The sequence below is a fragment of the Protobothrops mucrosquamatus genome, unplaced genomic scaffold, assembly GCF_001527695.2.
Source record: "Protobothrops mucrosquamatus isolate PMUCROS unplaced genomic scaffold, P.Mucros_1.0 scaffold3425, whole genome shotgun sequence".
Taxonomy (NCBI): domain Eukaryota; kingdom Metazoa; phylum Chordata; class Lepidosauria; order Squamata; family Viperidae; genus Protobothrops; species Protobothrops mucrosquamatus.
In genome coordinates, this window is record NW_015389406.1 from 102,725 (window position 1) to 123,449 (window position 20,725).

At 41.2% G+C, this 20,725-nt stretch overlaps 1 protein-coding gene across 1 annotated transcript in view; it reads right to left on the reverse strand.

The window, feature by feature from the left end:
* Nucleotides 1-422: 422 nt before the first annotated feature.
* The window catches only part of LOC114923421 (neural proliferation differentiation and control protein 1-like), a 27,167-nt gene continuing 6,864 nt past the window's right edge, over nucleotides 423-20,725 (reverse strand). Inside the window, exons 3-9 of the mRNA XM_029286358.1 lie at nucleotides 13,035-13,148; nucleotides 10,132-10,347; nucleotides 8,784-8,850; nucleotides 8,434-8,518; nucleotides 7,629-7,705; nucleotides 3,884-3,977; nucleotides 423-488 (exon numbers count right to left, since the gene is read on the reverse strand). Coding sequence (XP_029142191.1) covers nucleotides 423-488; nucleotides 3,884-3,977; nucleotides 7,629-7,705; nucleotides 8,434-8,518; nucleotides 8,784-8,850; nucleotides 10,132-10,347; nucleotides 13,035-13,148 — 719 coding nt within the window. The remainder of the gene's footprint in view (nucleotides 489-3,883; nucleotides 3,978-7,628; nucleotides 7,706-8,433; nucleotides 8,519-8,783; nucleotides 8,851-10,131; nucleotides 10,348-13,034; nucleotides 13,149-20,725) is intronic.

Consider the following 20,725-nt stretch of genomic DNA (forward strand, 5'->3'; position numbering starts at 1 on the left):
GACATCTTAGCGTGCCTAGGAATTCTCTTTTTGTACATGACAAATGAAGTCTTCTGCTTCTTAGATCTCCACAGCTAGACTGGATACAATAAACCCTTCCAGTTCAAGAGTTGATGGCATCAGGAGAGCTTGAATCAAGGTCTCCAAATGATAGTAGGAATTCTCAGGATAAAAGTTCACTGTCAGAAGACCTTCAACTGAAGCAAAGCTATGATAGAAAAATTCTCCTAAAAGCCTGAAAGCATTCCTGTAGTATTAGCATAAGAGGATAGAGGAATACGTGGGACGGATATGATCTTCCTTCAAAGGAAGAGGATGAAGAAACGGCACCACGGGGGTGTTGGCCAGTTTGAATCTTCCCTACATGGATCCAGAAGATGGCAAGATAGATGATGGAAGGGAGAAAAATAGGAGAGGGGTAATTAGGGGGGACATTGGTGGAGGGCGGAGGTGTCGAAGAGAGGGTTGTGGATCTCCATTTCTCCACTCTGGAATGAGAAGAAGACAGAAAATTAGTCAAAGCATTCTTTTAGAAGGGCGACAATGCAAGACTTATTGTCTACTGTACTGCCATGTCCATCAGTGGATAGGGCAGGAGTAGGCAATCTTGGCTCTTTTATGATTTGTGGACTTCAACTCCCAGAATTCCTCAGCCAGGCATGCTGGCTGAGGAATTCTGGGAGTTGAAGTCCACAAGTCATAAAAGAGCCAAGGTTGCCTACCCCTGGGATAGGGAAACTACAAGGTAGTCCTCAACTTACAACAGTTTTGCTCTAGCAGATTCCAAAATTGTGTAGATGATCTGATCGTGCTGTTCGAGGGTTGGGTCAGAAAGCTTAAGCGTTGGGCTGGCCATTTAACCAGGTTATAGATAAGGGTGTCAATAAGTCTGAAGGGGAGAGAGACAGAGAAGTTCCCTGCGGATGGGCTCCTGCACGAGCCCAAAAAGCTTGTAAGACTAAATCTGTGGTCCCACTGATCCACCCAGATTGGATCCTGCAATCTTATCCTGGGCATTTTTGTCATCACTTTGGAACTCTCCAGGTAGAAATTGATTAGGCCACTGGTGGGAAACCTATGGCACGCGTGCCAGAGGCAGCACAGCTGAGCCCAAAATTTCTGTTCCTAAGATAATTGTTAAGTGAGTTTTGCCCCACTTTACGACCTTTCTTGCCACAGTTGTTAAGTGAATCACTGCAGTTGTTAAATTAGTAACACGGTTGTTAAGTGAATCTAGCATCGCCATTGACTTTGCTTGTCAGAAGCTTGTAAAAGTTGACCTTTTAAAATAAACATGACCCCAGAATACGGCAACCGTCATAAATATAAGCCAGTCGCCAAGCATCCAAATTTTGATCAAGGGACAGTGGGATGCTGTAACGGTCGTGAGGGTGAAAAGCGGTCATAAGTCACTCTTTTCGGTGCTGTCGTAACTTTGAATGGTCACTAAACGAACAGCTGTAAGTCAAGGACTACCTGTAATCCATTTTACCATATAACCTGAGACTCCACAACTTGTGATACATAAGCAAAATATCTCCAGCCCCTTTTCTCCATCCCCTGGGGCCATCCACTGTTCAACTATTGCAACTGATGGCAAACTGTCCAGTTATGATGGCTTTTCTCCCTTATTTCAAAAGTAAGCAAAATAAATAAATAAATAAGTGTGATTTAATGCTTCTATTTTACTGAAAGGGAAAGGAAAAATACTGAAAGGGAATTAAACATTGTGTTGTCACTGCTTTTACATGACAATGCTTCCTGCCACCCCTAAGGCTTAAAAATATTTTTACCAAGGGCAGGCCACACCTACAGAAAGGTTGTCCTTCCATAAATATTAATTGTTTTAGTATATTCAATCAATTCCTCTAGAACCAGGAGCTTTCCTTGGGTATAGCCATCTACTATTACCGTACAATGCTTAACAGGCGAAGGATCTTTAATAGCAAATACTTTTTCCTGCTTTTTTCTTCTGTATGCTCTGTATGCTTAGATCAGGGGTCTTCAAACTTGGCCCTTTTATGACTTGTGGACTTCAATTCCCAGAATTCCTCAGCCAGCCATGAAGTCCACAAGTCATAAAAGGGCCAAGTTTGAAGACCCCTGGCTTAGATTTAACTCATGATGTTTTTGTGTTCCTGACTATCTTGTCTGCTGTAAATATAAATATAAAATAGTTTTATTTGTATAAAACTACAAGTTCGTGTTAGTGTCTCAGAGTTCATTTGGACACTTGCTGCACAATTCCATGAGAGAATATTTATCAGCAAAAATAGGCCGAGGAAGGGTGGACGAATGATGGTTTGTAGCCTTATAACTAGGACAGTTTCTTGGCTGTGCCTAAGGGTATGGGTTGGGGGTAGGGGGAGCTGGGGATTGGAGAGGGTTAAGAGATCAATGCAAAATACATATCCCAACAATCTCAAAAGGACTACGATAAAGTTAACACATTACTAACATTTTTTTCTAAGAAAAATTCACTCAGTATAATTATTCTTTTGAAAATCAACCTAGTGGCCTTTGTGCCTGTTGGATATAAGGCCTCCAGAGCAGTTTAAAACATAAAATTAAAATAATACCAATCAATTGCATGACTGGTAGTCTGAGAAGCATATTTACTGCTTATTGAGCAACTTAGCTAAGAACCGTTTGCAAAGTTGTGTCTCGACTCCAGCTGTTATTATTTAGCAGCACACCTGGGGCTTTGTTGTTACCTCTTGCTATCTTACTCCTCATAGGAAGCGAAACATGCCTGGAAGGATTTTCTGACCAAACCCTTCAGAAATGCAGAGCGCCCAGGAGACACAACCTGACTCACTCACTAATACATTTTAAGAACTCATGGAAAGCTTGGGATTAGCAGGGCAATCAACCACTAACCAAAATGTCCACTTGTGAAACTAAAAAAAATTTTTTTTGTTGATCTTTCTTAAAATGAAAGTGGACATTTCAAACAGCTTGGCAGAAGCTTGCTCGGGTAGACTATTGATTATCATGCGATGATTTCATGTCGGTCATAGGACTGTAATATTTTTCTTGCCTGGAAGGTGGGATTTTCTAAGGTATTAAGATAACCTGGTGTGCATTTTGACTTTGGACAGGTTATTTGCCTCCAGCAGCAAGAGGTTTTTCAGATGGGACATCCCACAGCCCTTTGGAAGCCATCTTTGTTGTTCAGCACGGACTGAATGTACATATACATGAGAGCCAGATTGGTCCAGTGCAGGGGTCTTCAAACTTGGCCCTTTTATGACTTGTGGACTTCAACTCCCAGAATTCTTCAGCCAGGCACACTGGCTGAGGAATTCTGGGAGTTGAAGTCCACAAGTCATAAAAGGGCCAAGTTTGAAGACCCCTGATCTATTGGTTAAGGATCCAGGGTAGAAAGCAGAAGATCGTGAATTCAAGACCCGACTTAGAACCTGCTGGATGACCTTGGGGCAGTGACTCTCTCAGCCCAACCACCTCACGGGATTGTTGTTGTGGGGAAAACAGGAAGAGGGAAGTGTGTTGGATACATTCACCACCTTGTTGTTCTGTTGCTAAGTAGTGTTCAGCTCTTTGTGACGCCATGGACCATAGCACACCAGGCCCCCTGTCCTCCATTGTCTTCCTTAGTCTGCCAAAATTCATGTTCATTGCATCAATGACACTATCTAACCATCTCATCCTCTGCCGTCCCCTTCTCCTTTTTTGCCTTCAGTCTTTCCCAACATCTGGGTCTTTTCCAATGTATCCTCTCTTCTCATTAGGTGGCCAAAGTATTTGACTCAACTCACCGCCTTGAGTTATTTGTAAAAATAATAAAGGCAGGATACAAATACTTAGACACATAGATACATGAATACATACATACATACATGCATACATCATACATACATACCGGGGCCAATCCAGGACATTCATATACAGTGTAATCGCCACTTTCACTCTCTGATTCTGTAGGGATCTGCTCCGTTGCTTTGGGAGATTGTCTCCTGGGGAGCAGAAAAAGAAGATAAAGTGATTGGATGTTAAAGAGGTAGAATCAAATGACCTGAGTTCCTCTTCTGTTAGCCTCCCCAGGTAGAAGAGACTAAGAAGTCAATTCCACAGGAAGACTAAAACTGCTTTTATCGAGATCAGCCACAATTACAGAATCTTGCAAGTCTGATTGGGTTGAACCTCCTCCTGCTTTTTATACTCCAGTGAATTAGTGTGTGTGTGTGTGTGTGTGTTTAAGCTGCTTCCAAATGTTGTCTTATTGTTCTGGACTTAAACATGTTTCAGCTCCTGCCTATCTGCCAGCCCTCCCAGTCAACCAGACAGGAAACATTAGATGAGCAAAGTCTACCTTATTGTAAGGCTACATTAACAGGATCTTGCAAGTCTGAAAGTACAAACTTCTCACTGACAATTTTAACGGCTTGATCCACTAGACCAGGGGCGTCAAACTGCCAGCCCACAGGCCGGACACGTCATCGGGAAACCATGCCCACCCCTTTGCCAGCAATGGCGAAAAAGCTCTGATACGTTGCGCGTGACATCACGTGACGTCGCGAGTTTGACATGTCTGCACTAGACGCAGGGGTAGGCAACCTTGGCTCTTTTATGACTCGTGGACTTCAACTCCCAGATTTCCTGAGCCAGCATGACTCAGCTTGGAAACCTCTCCCTTTCCCCTCAGCATGGCTGGCTCAGGAATTCTGGGAGTTGAAGTCCACGAGTCATGAAAGAGCCAAGGTTGCCCACCCCTGCACTAGAGTGTTTCTTTGCTAAGTTTCTTTCTCTGTTAAGCCACTGGGGGCTCCTCCCTCCCTTATCTGATTGTTTTCTAAGCAGAATCTCTTCCCCTTGGTCTCCGATGTCATCCACACTTTCTATTACAATATTTCAGTTAAGGTCATCTTCCTTATTGTCCACAAGGCTGCTTGCTCAAATCTCCACCCTGCCTTAACTGGAATCAGAATCCCCCAGTTCCATCATCTCCAGATAGCAGGGAAATATAGAGGAATGCAAGTGTGGGAGGCACTAACAAATTAGATTACTTAGCCTCAATCTCCCAAAACATACTACAGGTAGTCCTCGATTTACAACAGTTCATTGAGTGACCGTTTGAAGTTACCACGGCACTGAAAAAAGTGACTTATGACAATTTTTCACCCTTACAACCATTGCAGCATCCCCATGGTCAGGTGATCAAAATTCGGGCACCTGGCAACTGAGTCATATTTATGACAGTTGCATGTCTCAGGGTCATGTGATCAGCTTTTGACAAGCAAAGTCAATGCGGAAACCAGATTCAATTAACAACCGTGTTACCAACTTAATAACTGAAGTGATTCATTTAGCAACTGTGGAAAGAAAGGTTGTAAAAAGGGGTAAAACTTATTTTAACAAATGCCTCACATAGCAACATCCATTTTGGGCTCAATTGTGGTCATAAGTCGAGGACTACTTGCATATGTGTCTGGCCCTGTATGCACGAGAGAAGGAGCTGATTCAAATAAAATAACTTTTTATATAAATACTGATTGGGAAGCAGTATAAGATAACAAAGAAGCTCCTACTAAGAATATGTCGTTTCAGGTTTTTTGAAATCTCTGTTCTAATTTATGCTGGTTTTAATTTTTTCAGTTTCTTAAACATATAAAATCTTAAACAAATGTCTACATTTTACATCATGTGATTAAGTATAGTATATGAGACAAATGCTATTCTAGGTCATGAACAGCTAATGATAACAGGATAAGAGGGAACATATTGTATGTGACAAGGCGAAGATCACCCTTGAGAGTTTTTAATATCTTATTTTTGATGTGCGTGAAGGTTTGTGTGCGATGGAGTGTGCACCCTTGTCAGGCACACTTGTAATATTTTCCCACCTATGGCTTGAGAGTCGCCTTGGACAGGGAGATGGGCAGCATATAAATTTAATAATTTAATAAACAAATAAATCCTATCACAAGCAATGGATTCTTCCTAAAGATAAGTGTCTAATAAGTAATCAAGAGTTTGTCTGCTCAGGGCTTCCGGTTCCGGTTTGCGGCGGTGCGGTCGAGTGAAGGGCGTCGTCCCTTTGCTGATCGAGTTTCCCCTGCTGGTAGACCCCTTAGAGGGTCGAAAAGACACTCTGGAGGAGCGTCTACCATTGAGGAGGCTTCTCGGATAGTTGCAGAGGAGTGGCGGCATCCTCTGTGCACCGAGTATCTCCTTTGGGCCGACAGGGTAAAGATCGGCCAGTAAAATGGCCGATCATTTAGCTGCGCCAACCGTAAGCCATAAGATCATCTAAGCAAGCAGACCCACCGTGGAAGATACGGTGTTAGAAATGTTCTAATGAGATTTCAATAATTTAAATAGAGAGCGTTGGTTTTGATCTAAGCATTTAATTTATATATAGTGATATATTAATGAATGAATTGGCTATAGGACTGTACTAATTTGATTATTATATTGATATTGAGTGGTTGAAAGTTTTTATTGATTAAGGAAGTTTATACTTAGATATATTAATGAATAAATTTATTTGAATTTAATTGATTATAATATTCTACATAGATAGAGAGGGAAGTTTTAAGAAATATTGTGTGAATTGTATACATATAATGTTATTGTTCTTTTTTTGTAATTGACCACCATATCTCCACGCTGGTTCTTAAGCTTCTGTTGGTGTAAAATGGAAAAATAATAAAAATTGTTTTTATATATATATATAAAAGAGTTTGTCTGCTCAGCATGGAAGATCAGTTTCCCAGCTCTGGAAACAAATCTTTCAGTGATGTCCCCAACCCAGAGATCTTTTCTCTTTAGGCAAGAGAGGTGAAAGTTCTGCTCTCCTGTGTCCTCTCCCAAGGATTTTTTAATAACAACAATAATAATAATAATAATAGAATTGGAAGGGACGTGGGAGGTCTTCTAGTCCAACCCTCTGCTCGAGCAAGAAACCCTACACCATTTCAGACAAATGGCTGTCCAGTCTCTTCTTAAAAACTTCCAGTATTGGAACATTCACCACTTCTGGAGGCAGGTTGTTCCACTGGTTAATTGTTCTAACTATCAGGAAATTTATCCTTAGTTCTAGGTTGCTTCTCTCCTTGATTAGTTTCCATCCGTTGCTTCTTGTCCTGCCTTCTGGTGCTTTGGATAATGGCTTGACTCCCTCTCTTAGCTCTTTATCTTTGTGGCAGCCCCTGAGATATTGGAACACTGCTATCATGTCCCCCCTCGTCCTTCTCTTCATTAAACTAGACATACCCAATTCCAGCAACCGTTCCTTATATGTTTTAGCCTCCAGTCCCTTAATCATCTTTGTTGCTCTTCTCTGCACTCTTTCTAGAGCCTCAACATCTTTTCTACATCGTGGTGACCAAAACTGGATGCAGTATTCCAAGTGTGGCCTTACCAAGGCATTGTAAAGTGGTATTAATACTTCATGTGATCTTGATTCTATCCCTTTGTTAATGCAGCCTAGCACTGTGTTGGCCTTTTTGGCAGCTGCAACACGTGGCTGGCTCATATTTAGGTGATTGTCCACTAGGACTCCGAGATCCCTCTCACGGCCTTTTCCAGTTCTGGGACTTGCTCCGTTCTCACAGCTCTTCCATTCCCTCCCACCTCCAGGGAAAGTTCTAGAGAAGGACACTTACTCCTCACCAGCAAGAAGTTTCTTTCGATGCTGATAGTGGTGAACTTGACAAGACTGTGCTAGCCTGGAATCCATATACTGAGAAAGATGAACAGAAAATGATTAAGGAGAGCCTTATGAGATCAGGAAAATCATTTAGTCAAGCATCCTCCACCAACCCAATGTCTCTTGAAAGCCCATTAGCAAGACAGTTGTGATGGAATGGTATCCAAATTCCCAGAAGGGAGGGAGTGCATTCCAGAATAGCAAGGGACAATGCAGCTTAAATACTGTAGCTTGTGTGGGAGAAAAAGGGTGAAAACAGCTCCTCCCTAATGGTACCCAGAGTTATGTCTTGGGGTACAAGTAGCCTGCTTTGGTTTGGCAAGATTTCTCTCTATAGGCAAGGAACAATAAAGAAAAATGCTTAGAAAATTCTCAATATATCTGTCTTAATTTTTTTTTGGAGCCTGACATCAAACTTACCAAACCAGCTTTATTTCTCCGCAGGCAATAATGCCAGTTCAATCTAACCCTGATTCCTGGGACTTCATCTAGCTGTCATCATGACTACTAGGCTTTAATAACAACCACCTCTTCCTCTTCCTCCTTCCTTCTGTCAAATTCATCTTCATACCCATTCCATTGAACACAATCTATTAAGCCTCATTTGGTTGAGTTCATACAATATGCTGTGAACTATGATTTCCAAGCCATAATGGCTGGCTTCGCACAACATGCTGTCAAAACATGCTACAGTTTCACATGTCCTATAAGCAAGGCCTTCATCTTCCATTAACAAATTCCATTTTGCAAAGCCAACTTACTGCACTGGGTTGATGGTATCGGTACTGGTTCCCTCGAGTAGCTGTGTATGCCATCTTTTGAGCCAAACGTACTTCTTTCTGAAGCCTGCAAATTAATCATAGATATTTTGAGTGAAATACAAAAAACCCCAAAAACTCCACGTATGAATAACTCCAACGCATGGTTCTCATTTTCCTGATTCATAAATCATTAAATCTGCAGTCGAGTTCACCCACCCTCAGCAATGGGAAAAACAAGGAACAAAGGAATTTACTGAGCACGGAAAGAGTTTCTTCCATCTCAAACATGAGAATAGTGCTAATTATAATGGAGAAACAACATATGGAAAAGGGGACAATCAGATTCATACCTGTACCAACAAATGGCTGCAACCACCAATCCAGAGACTCCTGTCACCGTGCACATGACCACAAGCGCTGAAAGAAACACAATTAACTCTGAGTGTTGGACCCACAAGTATATGGAAACATTGCTTAGCTAGCTGTGCAAACGCACACATCTCACCATTCAGCTCTCCCAAGGTCTCTTCCTCATTCTTGCCCCCTCTTTTCTGATCCCTTAAAGAAGACTAAACTAATGCCAAGAAGTAATGCTTCTCGCACCTGTTGACCATGAAGTCATCAAAGTGCTGGAAAGCTTCTGCCTTCAGAATCAACCATCAACAGTAAAGGAACAAGCAGTCAAGAATTACGCTATAGGCTAGCACTGGGTAGAGCATGATATTCAAATGTCATGAGGTGTCTATACCTACAAAGATAAATAAACCATGGCATTAACAGAATAACTGAGTTGGAAGGGATCTGGGAGGTCTTCTAGTCCAACCCTCTGCTCAGGCAGGAAACCCTATACCATTTCAGACAAATGCTTGTCCAATCTCTTCTTAAAAACCTCCAGTGTTCTCTCCATTATTTTCCATCCATTGCTTCTTCTTCTCCCTTCAGGTGCCTTGGAGAATAGGGTGACCCCCTCTTCTCCGTAGTAGTCCTTTGTATTCCCTTGTGATACTTTATAGAAATGAAAGTTGGATTTTGAAGAAGCAGGATAGAAAGACTATGGACTCTTCTGAATTTTGGTACTGAAGAAAAACTAGACTCAAATTATTCTACTTTGGACACATGATGTATTCTCTTTAGAGATGACTCTGATGCTATGAAAGATAGAAGGAAAGGAAAGATCCTGCAAAGGGATAGATTCAGCTACAGTGACGATGGAAGCACATTGGAAAACCAAGTTAGGGATAAATTGTCATGGAGAAAATCTATCCATTTGGTCAATAAAAGTTGACAACAATCAGTCAGTCAATGTCAGGCACAAAGAATCAGGACCACCTGTTAACATCTAGTTAAGTTGATTTATTGCTCATGCCTATATATAAGAATCTAGTCCAGGGGTCTTCAAACGTGGTCCTTTTATGACTTGTGGATTTCAACTCCCAGAATTCCTCAGCCAGCGTGCCTGGCTGAGGAATTCTGGGAGTTGAAGTCCACAAGTCATAAAACGGCCACGTTTGAAGACCCCTGATCTAGTCAACTAATGATCAGCACTAAATTGGTGCTAGTTAAGAGTTAACAGAATTCAAGAGGGGTTGAACTTAGACTGCTTATGGGAATGTAGTGACTCTAGGCTGATTACTCTCTTGACTCCACCCCCAGACTCTGCGAGTCCTTCTCCTATGGTCAATCAATTGGTCTACTCACTAAGAGTCACAGCTTTATTCATGCTAGTAACTGGAGGACGGGACCTCTGCTTGAAATCCACTCTCACTCTCCTTGGTGGTGTAGTGGCTGAAATTGGAGTGATTTCATATGACTGAGAGGAAACTGGAGACGTGTTCCCGGAAGAAGAGACACTTGTTGAATGAGAAGTTGGGAAGTCAGTCTGAGAGCTGGATGGTTCAAATACCTCAGTAATGCCTGTAAAAACAAAATGCATTAATTTTAGACAATGCCTGCTTTCTTTAGTATCAGATCCAGCAAATTTCTTTAAGGGACAAGTCTTCGTAATGGTTTCATTAATCTAACAGCAGAGCTAAGCCTAAAATTTGGCAATAAGCCATTCTAAACATTTTTGGAAATATGGTCTAGTAAGCAATGTTACTCAGATGTGATAAGGAACTGACAACATGTGTAACATTCTGTCTTTTAATCTATGAGCTAATTTTTACTCTATGTGAGAAAAATAATAAAAATAATACACATCCCAATCCATTCAGTTGTTCTCTTCCTGATACACAATACCTTTCCATTCCTATTCTGCTGTTATCTATCTATCTATCTATCTATCTATCTATCTATCTATCTATCTATCTATCTATCTATCTATCTATCTATCTATCTATCTATCATCTATCTATCCAGTGCTTTTTTTTGGGGGGGGGGAAAGGTGCCGGAACTCACACATGTCATACAACCCGCCTTGCCTACCCTACAAAGTTCCATCCAAAAAAGGTGCCGGAACTCCGTTCTGGGCGTTCTATGACAAAAAAGCCCTCTATCTATCTATCTATCTATCTATCTATCTATCTATCTATCTATCTATCTATCTATCTATCTATCTATCTATCTATCTATCTATCTATCTATCTATCTATCTATCTATCTATCTATCTATCTATCTATCTATCTATCTACCTACCTACCTACCTACCTACCTACCTATCTAAACTGGAAGAACTGAAAGCCACTTCCTTCAAGATTGTTTATGAAAACTTTCCAGTACCGTTTCCTGTGGGTTTGGAACAGGATTTCTCAACCTTGGCAACTTTAAGATGGGTGGACTTCAATTCCCAGAATTCCCCAGCCAGCCATCCTGGCTGGAGAATTCTGGGAGTTGAAGTCCACTCATTTTAAAGTCACCAAGTTTGAGAAACATTGCTCTGGAAAATGCTGTGCCTTTTGATCAGGGAAAATGTAAATCCTTGCCTATAGCTCATGTGCTTTTTCCCTCTTCCTTATTTTCCCTGCCTTTTATCTTCTTTCTGCCGATTAATTGTTATTATTATTATTTACATTAGTTGATGTTTAATCAATAAGCCTAAGGAATACTGAACTGAGCGGGGTGTGTGCTTGCTCTCATCTGGACACAGGGAATGACTGGGAGAATGCTGGATGCAGTTTGAACTGGAAATGATCTCATTTTCCAACACAGCTAAGAGATAAAAATAGATAGTGGATAAAATCATAATGCATATTCAATCTTTCCCAGGCAGTACAAATATCAGAGAGACGGGGAAATAAAAAGAAAATACAGAGTGAAGTGCTTTGGGTCAAAATGTATTGGAACAGTAGAGATTGCCAAGTAGTTTGAGGTGTGGAGTGAAGCACAACCCAGCATTAAGCTCTCCAAATTTGATGCCAACGTTTCCATGACAGTGACCATCACAAGATGCCACATGAACCAACAATCTCTTCAGTCATGAATCATTCCAAGGCACGGCATTATTATGCAAATACTAAACGGACATCATCATCATCATCATCATAATAGTAGTAGTAGTAGTAGTAGTAGTAGTAGTAGTAGTAGTAGTAGTAGTAATAATAATAATAAGTTGGAAGGGACCTTGGAGGTCATCTAGTCCAACCCCCTGCTCAGGCAGGAAACCCTATACCATTTCGGACAAATGGCTGTCCAGTCTCTTCTTAAAAACTTCCAGTGTTGGAGCATTTACCGCTTCTGGAGGCAGGTTGTTCCATTGGTTAATTGTTCTAACTGTCAGGAAGTTTCTCCTTAGTTCTAAGTTGTTTCTCTCCTTGAGCAGTTTCCATCCGTTGCTTCTTGTCTTGCCTTCAGGCACTTTGGAGAATAGCTTGACTCCCTCTTCTTTGTGGCAGCCCCTGAGATATTGGAACACTGCTATCATGTCCCCCCTCGTCCTTCTCTTCGTTAAACTAGACATAACCAATTCCAGCAACCGTTCCTTGTATGTTTTAGCCTCCAGTCCCCTAATCATCTTTGTTGCTTAGAAATGAATGCAAAGCTGAATTTAATCTTATATGGGTAGTCCTCAGCCCATGACTACAATTGAGTCCAAATTTTCCGTTACTAAGCAAGACAGTTGTTAAGTGACTTTTGCCCCTTTCCTGCCACAGTTGTTAAGTAAATCACTGGAGTTGTTAAGTTAGTAACACGGTTGTTAAGTGAATCTGGCTTCCCCATTGACTTTCCTTGGTGGAAGCTGGCTGGGAAGGTTGCAAATGCTGATCACACGACCCCGGGACACTGCAACTGTCATAAATACATGCCGGTTGCCAAGCGTGTGAATTTTGATCACATGACCATGGGGAAGCTGCAACAGTCGTAAGTATGAAAAACAATCGTAAGTCACTTTTTCTAGTACCAGTGTAACTTCAACTGGTCACTAAAGGAATGGTTGTAAGGGAAGAACTACCTGTATACAGTCACTTGCCCTGCCAGTGTTAGAGTGTATCTGTGTGTGTGATTTCCTCCTTGATAGTTCTTTAATTAAGCTGCTTGATTGTTTGATGATGGACCCCTTATGTTGATTCCTTGCATTAGATAGGAAAATAGTACAACATCTGAAAGCACCCCAAGTAATTTGTTCCCTTTTGGGGAAAGAGAAAGAGTTGGTGAGTTCACATACCAGGTACGGTGGTCTCCATCGTGGACAACTGCAATGTCTTTTCATGCTTAGCCAGAAGGTAACGCAAAAGACCTGGCAAATCTTTAGGTCTCTTCTGAGTGTTGAGTTTGCTTTCTGAAAGAGAGGAAATGGAGAGGGAAAGCCCAGCCAGTAAACACAAACACATACACACAAATATTGGCAGGGCAAAGTATTTAATGTTTTACATTCAATATCATATTGATGTTGATGTTGAGACTGTGGAAAGAGTGCAAAGAAGACCAATTAAGATGATTAGAAGGCAGGAGGCTAAAACTTATGAAGAACGGTTGCAGGAATTGGGTATATCTAGTCTAGTGAAAAGAAGGACTAAGGGTGACATGATAGCAGTCTTCCAATATTTGAGGGGTTGCCACAAAGAAGAGGGGGGGGTGTCAAATTATTCTCCAAAGCACCTGAAGGCAGGACAAGAAACAATAGATGGAAACTAATCAAGGAGAGAAGCAACCTAGAACTAAGGAGAAACTTCCTAACTGAGAACAATTAACCAACGGAACAACTTGTCTCAGAAGTTGTGGATGCTCCATCACTGGAGGTTTTTAAGAATAGACTGGACAACCATTTGTCTGAAACGGTATAGGGTCTCCTGCTTTGAGCAGTGGGTTGGACTAGAAGACCTCCAAGGTCCCTTCCAACTCTGATGATGATGACCAAGACTCTTAATCAAGCCAATTGCTATCCTACTGCACTTGTTTGAGACATCATGTTTTGCAGAGGAAATTAAGTAATAAAATCAGATCTCTGCTCAGTTGAATGTGCAGTCAAGATGTCAAGAGGAAGCGACGAGAGGAGCAAAATTGGCTAGAAGATGCGAGAGTCACAAGAGAAAGTTACAGGGGAAGGAGTCATCCTGTGCAGGGAATTCCCTTACAAGATGGCCTTGACTTACAATCATAATTTAGCCTGGCAATTGAATAGTGAAGGATGTAAAGACGCTCATCATGTGACCAGACCCAATTTTACAAATTTTTTTGCAAGGGTTAATAATAATAATAATAATAATAATAATAATAATAATAATAATAATAATAATAATAATAATAGTAAAATTGGAAGGGACCTTGAAGGTCATCTAGTCCAACCCCCTGCTCAGGCAGGAAACCCTATACCATTTCGGACAAATGACTGTCCAGTCTCTTCTTAAAAACCTCCAGCGTTGGAGCATTCACTGCTTCTGGAGGCAGGTTGTTCCACTGGTTAATTGTTCTAACTGTCAGGAAATTTCTCCTTAGTTCTAGATTGCTTCTCTCCTTGATTAGTTTCCACCCATCGCTTCTTGTCTTGCCTTCAGGCGCTTTGGAGAATAGCTTGACTCCCTCTTCTTTGTGGCAGCCCCTGAGATATTGGAACACGGCTATCATGTCCCCCCTCGTCCTTCTCTTCGTTAAACAAGACATACCCAATTCCAGCAGCCGTTCCTTATATGTTTTAGCCTCCAGTCCCCTGATCATCTTTGTTGCTCTTCTCTGTACTCTTTCTAGAGTCTCAACATCTTTTTTACATCAAACCCATTGTTTGCTATGGGGCGTTTTTTTGCAAGAAACTAGATGTGGATGTTGGCTTCCAGAAAAGCCATTGTAAATTGCACTCACATAACCGTGGGGCACTGCAAGCAGCCGTAAATGAGGGCCGGTTTCCAAGTGCTCAAAATGCAGTCACATGACCATGGGATGGGAGGGTTCAGAGCTTCAAAACCATGTCATAAATAGCTTTTGGAGGAGTTCATCTTGAACAATCACTAGGTGACCAATTATAAGTCGAGGACTACCTCTATATTGTGGCTGGAAATTCTGGAATTTTATTTGACCTGTGGCAAATCATTGTCTGGCTAAACACAGGGAAGCAAAGGCGATAGTTTCACTGGGATGTTGTGTCCCTTTAAATCAGGGGGTCTCCTAACTTGGCAACTTCAAGATGCATGGACTTCAACTTCCAGAATCCTTCAGTCAGCCATGCTAGCTTGGGAATTCTGGGAGCTGAAGTCCACAAAATCTTAAAGTCATTAAGTTTGGAGACCCCTGCTTTAAATGACAGATTTATATATACTGCAGGGTCCTAATATTCTCCTTTATTTTATATATTCTGTATTGGGCAGAAGGAATAACCATGAGGAACAGGAGGAAAAGCTGCAGTCAAGATAATTGTCAGATAAAAGAATCTGAGTCTGGTGCAGAATTATAATTTGAGAAAGCTTCTCTGACAAAATCCTCCCTAGTTCTCCTGTAAGGGGGGAGGCGGGGGGGAAATGTATTCAGACTTGGATTGTATTATTTAACTTTATAATAAAAGTAATATTAGCATTCATAAATTTCCTATTCTGGTCTACCTTGAAGGGCTGGCATCATGCACCTAAATCAAGATGTAGCTGTTTCTTATCAGAAATTTTAGTTATAAAAATCAGAGTGGAAGTCAAGTGGAACGTGATGAAATTCAAGTATTCAAAAAAACCCCACAAAAATCTAACTACTCGTCCTTTTCTCAGCACTTAACTCTCCCCAAGAGCCTTCTTTTATGAGCTGGTGGAATTAAAATTGCCCGTTTTATGATGATGGTGATGAGTTATGACAAGCAATATAAAAACACTTCAGAAAAATAAAGAGGTATGTCAGCACCTCTTCCTCCGCCACAAAACAGCCCCATAATTCCTTTTTATTGGAAGAAAAGGAATCAGAGAAAGAGAATACAGAGTTTGTATTAATAAAGGAGAACTAGCATGACTAGCACTGATGATGTTACCTAGTTTGGGTAATGAAACATCTGCAAGAAAACAAGCAAGCTCAGAGAGCACCAAGGACCTGTCAGCGTTTGTATTTGTTCCTGTTTTGACCCAGGGCTTAGATCAGAGGGGGGGGGGAATGTATCCAGTCTTTGGCAGAATTTTCAGCTCTTGTTCTCCGATCTTGACCAGTAGCTTCTGACCCTTTAATAACACTCCAATCTCCAAGTGGAGATACAGAGAGTAGAGTGACAGATTGCAAGGTCATCATTTGGAGAGAAAATCTCTTTGGGCGTCAAAATCACAACCAACCTATAGATATATTAAAGGGCACTAGACAAGGTTGTCCACTTTCTCCATTATTATTTATACTTTCTTTGGAAATCCTGCTATCTAGAATTAGAGAATCTCCAATGATTAAAGGCTTAAAGATCTCTAGTAAAGAATATAAACTCAAAGCTTTTGCTGATGATTTGGGTTTTACATTGGCTCAACCAATTAAATCACTGGAATTTTTGCTGCAGGATTTGTTTCACTATGGTAAAGTGGCTGGATTTAAAATCAATGTGAATAAGACTAAAATTCTTACAAAGAATATGACTGCAAGAGACAAAGATCAACTTATGCAAATGTCAGGATTTGAAGTGGTTAATAAAGTTAAATATTTGGGAATTTTTTTGTCACCCTCCAATGCGAAATTGTACCAGAATAATTATGAAAGATTGTGGAAAATGGTACAAAAGGATTTAATAATGTGGAAAAAACTACAGCTTTCTTTGCTGGGTCGTATAGCGGCCATTAAAATGAACATTTTGCCTAGGTTTCTTTTTTATTTCAGATGATACCTATTCTAAAAAATGAACTTAACTTGAAAGAATGGCAAAGAGATTTGAATCGTTTTATTTGGGAAGGCAAGAAGGCGAGAGTTAAATTCAAGATTATTCAAGATAATAGAGAACGCGGAGGACTTAAAGTACCAAATTTGACACTTTATTATGATTCTTGTGCATTAACGTGGATGACTGACTGGATTAATTTGTCCAACAAAAGGATTTTGAATGTCGAAGGATGGGACTTGTACTTTGGGTGGCATGCTTATCTTTTTATGCAGAAAAAAATTGATAAAATCTTCAGAAATCATATAATAAGGACTGCATTGTTAAGAGTCTGGCAAAAATATTTTTTTAAGTTTGATATTAAGCTACCACTCTGGGTGATACCATCACATATTTTTCAAACTATAACTAGAGGAGTGGTGATGGAGGGACTTACATATAAAGATTTGTTATACCAGAGCGGTGGTGGTAACTAGTGCTTAAAATCAATAGAAGTTTTGAAGCAAAATAACCCAAATTTTTCTTGGTTTTTGTATAGCCAAATTCAAGATAGATGGCAAATCGATAAAAAGGTTATTTTTGTCATGGAAGACGGGAATTTTTTGAAGCAAGTAAGAGATGGAGCTAAAGAACATATTAAAAGGATATATAATGTTTTGTTAGAATTGGACTCGGAAACTGAATTAGTTAAAGATTGTATGATTAAATGGGCTCAAAATATAGGAGAAACAATACCTATGGACACTTGGGAGTTGATCTGGGTGAGAAATGTGAAGTTTACACAAGCTCAAAATTTACGTGAGAATTTTTATAAAATGTTTTATAGATGGCACTTGGACCCTTCAACTATGTCTCGTATTTATGCGAACTATGATTCCAAGTGTTGGAGGTGTGGACATCCAGATGCAACTTTTTTTCATATGTGGTGGACTTGTAAGGTTATTAAGGCTTTTTGGATACAATTGTGGTGGATCTTACAGCAAATTTTTTAAAAAAGGATTACTTTTCTTCCACAGTTGTTTCTTTTAGGTATTGTGCAAGATTTAGATGTAAAAGAAACAAATTTGATGCTTTATTGTCTAATTGCTGCCCGCTTGTTGATAGCCCAAAATTGGAAGAGCCCAATTCTGCCTACAATGGAAGACTGGAGATTGAAAGTTTCGTATCTTGCTGAAATGGCAAAGATTTCGGCTTATTTGAAGAATCATTCAAATGAACATTTTTTATCAATATGGAGAAGATGGATTGTTTATATTCAAAGGAAGCATAGAGTGGTAGAATATAACTTAGGTTTTTAGATCTTTTTTTTTCCTATCTTGTTTATTCTTTCTATCCCTTTTTGTAGCTTAAGATACTTTGTGGAGTTAGGGATATTAGTATTTGTTTACTTATATGTGAATATTATCCTGGGATTAGGTTTGGGAAGTCCGGGGTGGGTGGGTGGGGGGTTTTTACTTGTTATTGTGTTTATTATGCTTTTGATTGTTTTTTATGATGGAAAATAATAAAATTTCTTTTGAAAAAAAAATAAATCACAACCAACCCTGAATACAACTAATACCGGTAGGAGCTGGCTATGGTACACTTTATAAGCCATGATCAGAGGCAGAAATGGTTGCTAGAAGCATTTTTTTTTCTAGCTCGTTTGGCATACTAATGGCCAGATACCTCCACTGTGAACCATTCACACAGATAAGTTGACCTTCAACTGTGACGACAATGATGTAAAAATTGCAACCCTATTCCGTTCCCATGCTTTGTTTCTTGATTCTTGACCTTAACACAATAATAGAGTTGGATGGGACCTTGGAGTCTTTTAGTCTAATCCCCTGCTCCGGCAGGAAAACCCTATACCATTTGAGACAAATAGCTTTCAAATCTCTTCTTAAAAACCTCCAGTGATGAAATACCCACAACTTCTAGAGCAGTGGTGGCGAACCTATGGCACGCACTCAGAGCCCTCTCTGTGGGCACATGCTCCATCACCCCAGCCCCACCTCCCCCCGTGGCCCCCTCCTCACCATCAGCCCCTCGGAGGAGAGTTGCCCCCGAGCGCGGCCCATGCAGAGCAGCGCAGCCAAGGACATGGCAGCCAGGCAGCAGGGACAAGACTCCGCCCTCATGCCCCATTGCGTGCAGTTGATGCTGTGGGGTGCGGGCGGAGGGCATGGCTGCCATCGCTCTGCTGGGCTGCTTGGGTGATCTTTGGCAGGCTATGGAGGTGGTGGGTGGCCCTGTGGGTGGGCAGGGCGGGGGCAGGTCCGGGTTTTGGGCACTCAGTCTCTAAAAGGTTCGCCATCACTGTTCTAGAGGCGAGCCATTCCATTGATTAATTGTTCTGTCAGGAAATTTCCCCTTAATTCTAGGCTGCTTGTCTTTTTTGTTCAGTTTTCATCCATTGCTACTTGTCCTGCCTTCAGGTACTTGGAGAATAGGTTGCCCCCACCCTCTTCTTTGTGGCAGCCCCTTAGATATTGGAACACTGCTATCATGTCATCTCTATCATGTCATATCTAGGCCTTCTTTTCATTAGGGGTGAACCAGCATGGCTGATTCAGGAATTCTGGGTATTGAAGTCCACAAGTCATAAAAAAGCCAAGGTTGCCTACCCCTGAGCTAGACATACTCAATTTCTGCAACCATTCTTTATATTTTTTAGCCTCTCGCCCCCTAATCATCTTTGTTGCTCTTCTCTCTAAAACCTTCAGACTGGTTTTAGATCAGCGGTTCTCAACCTATGGGTCGCGACCCCATTTGGGGTCGATCGACCATTTCACGGGGGTCGCCAAGCAAGGCTGTCCGCCATTTTTTCCCCCTTTTCCAGCGGGTGCCTTACCTCCCTTGAGCTGGGCCAGCTGGTGGTCAGCCTGCTCCGTCTCTGCCGCTTGCCAGCTACGCCTCGGCCGGCGCAGGGGGCAGAACCACGCATGCACAGCGCTCCCGGGCAGGGAAAGTCCTCGACCTACGACCGGTTGGGTAGTCCTTGACTTACGACCGGTTTAGTCCTCGACTTACGACCGGTTTAGTCCTCGACTTACGACCGGTCGGGGGTCACGGCATTAAAAAGGTTGAGAACCACTGTTTTAGATGATACTTTGGAACTGAAACATAAGTGGGATTGGCTGATTGGCTCTTGAGTTTGATCCACAAACTATTCTCTCTCTAGCTCTCCGTGTCTCTTTGGGTTAGAACATCTTCTTAGATACAAGATGTGTTGCAAAGGACACAGGCTAGAAAATAAGGAGAGCTGGAATGTACAGAAGAAATGCAGAGAATATTGGATGTTTACAACGATGAAGGGCGTTGGTGCCTAAAATTAGAGAAATGGTTTTGTTTTGTTTTGGGCTTTTGAGAATGTTGATTTTTGACAACTGCCTGGACAAGTCCCTATAGTTTTCTTGGCAAGGTTTTGGAAATGGTTTGCCATTGCCTTCTTCTTCTTCCTAGGGCTGACAGAGAAGGACTGGCTCAAGGTCACTTCAATCTCCTGGTTTCTAACGTGTTGCCTTAACTGCTATTCTAAACTTAATGTCCCACTCCTCGTGTATATCTATATACCACTAAAACTGTCATTGTCATGATCTTTAGCATGGCAAAACACGTTGGTAACATGAGGACCCAAATTGTTGGGGGGGCAATATGCTGACTCTGTAAACCACTTAGAGAGAGCTGTAAAGCACTGTGAAGTGGTATATAAGTCTAAGTAGCGATTGCTACTGCTACGTCATCTTTCTTCTTCTTCTTGTGCCATATCCGTTATCGGACGTTGGCGATCATGTTGGCGATCCTGCTTTTATCAGCAGCCGCACGAAAAAGTGCTGCTGAGTTTTGTCCAAACCAGTCCCTTAGATTTTGAAGCCACGATGTTCTTCTTCTGCCTGGACCTCGTTTGCCTTCAATCTTTCCCTGGAGGATTAAATGGAGTATGCCGTATTTTTCTGGGTGTCGCATCACATGTCCGAAATATTCTAATTTTCGTTTTTTACTTGTTTTGATGATTTCCCTTGGCTTTCTCAATAGGTCAACAATTTTTGAACCAAAGTACCTCAAATATGCTAATTTACAGAACGTCTCCAAAATCCAGGACCCATGACTTTTGG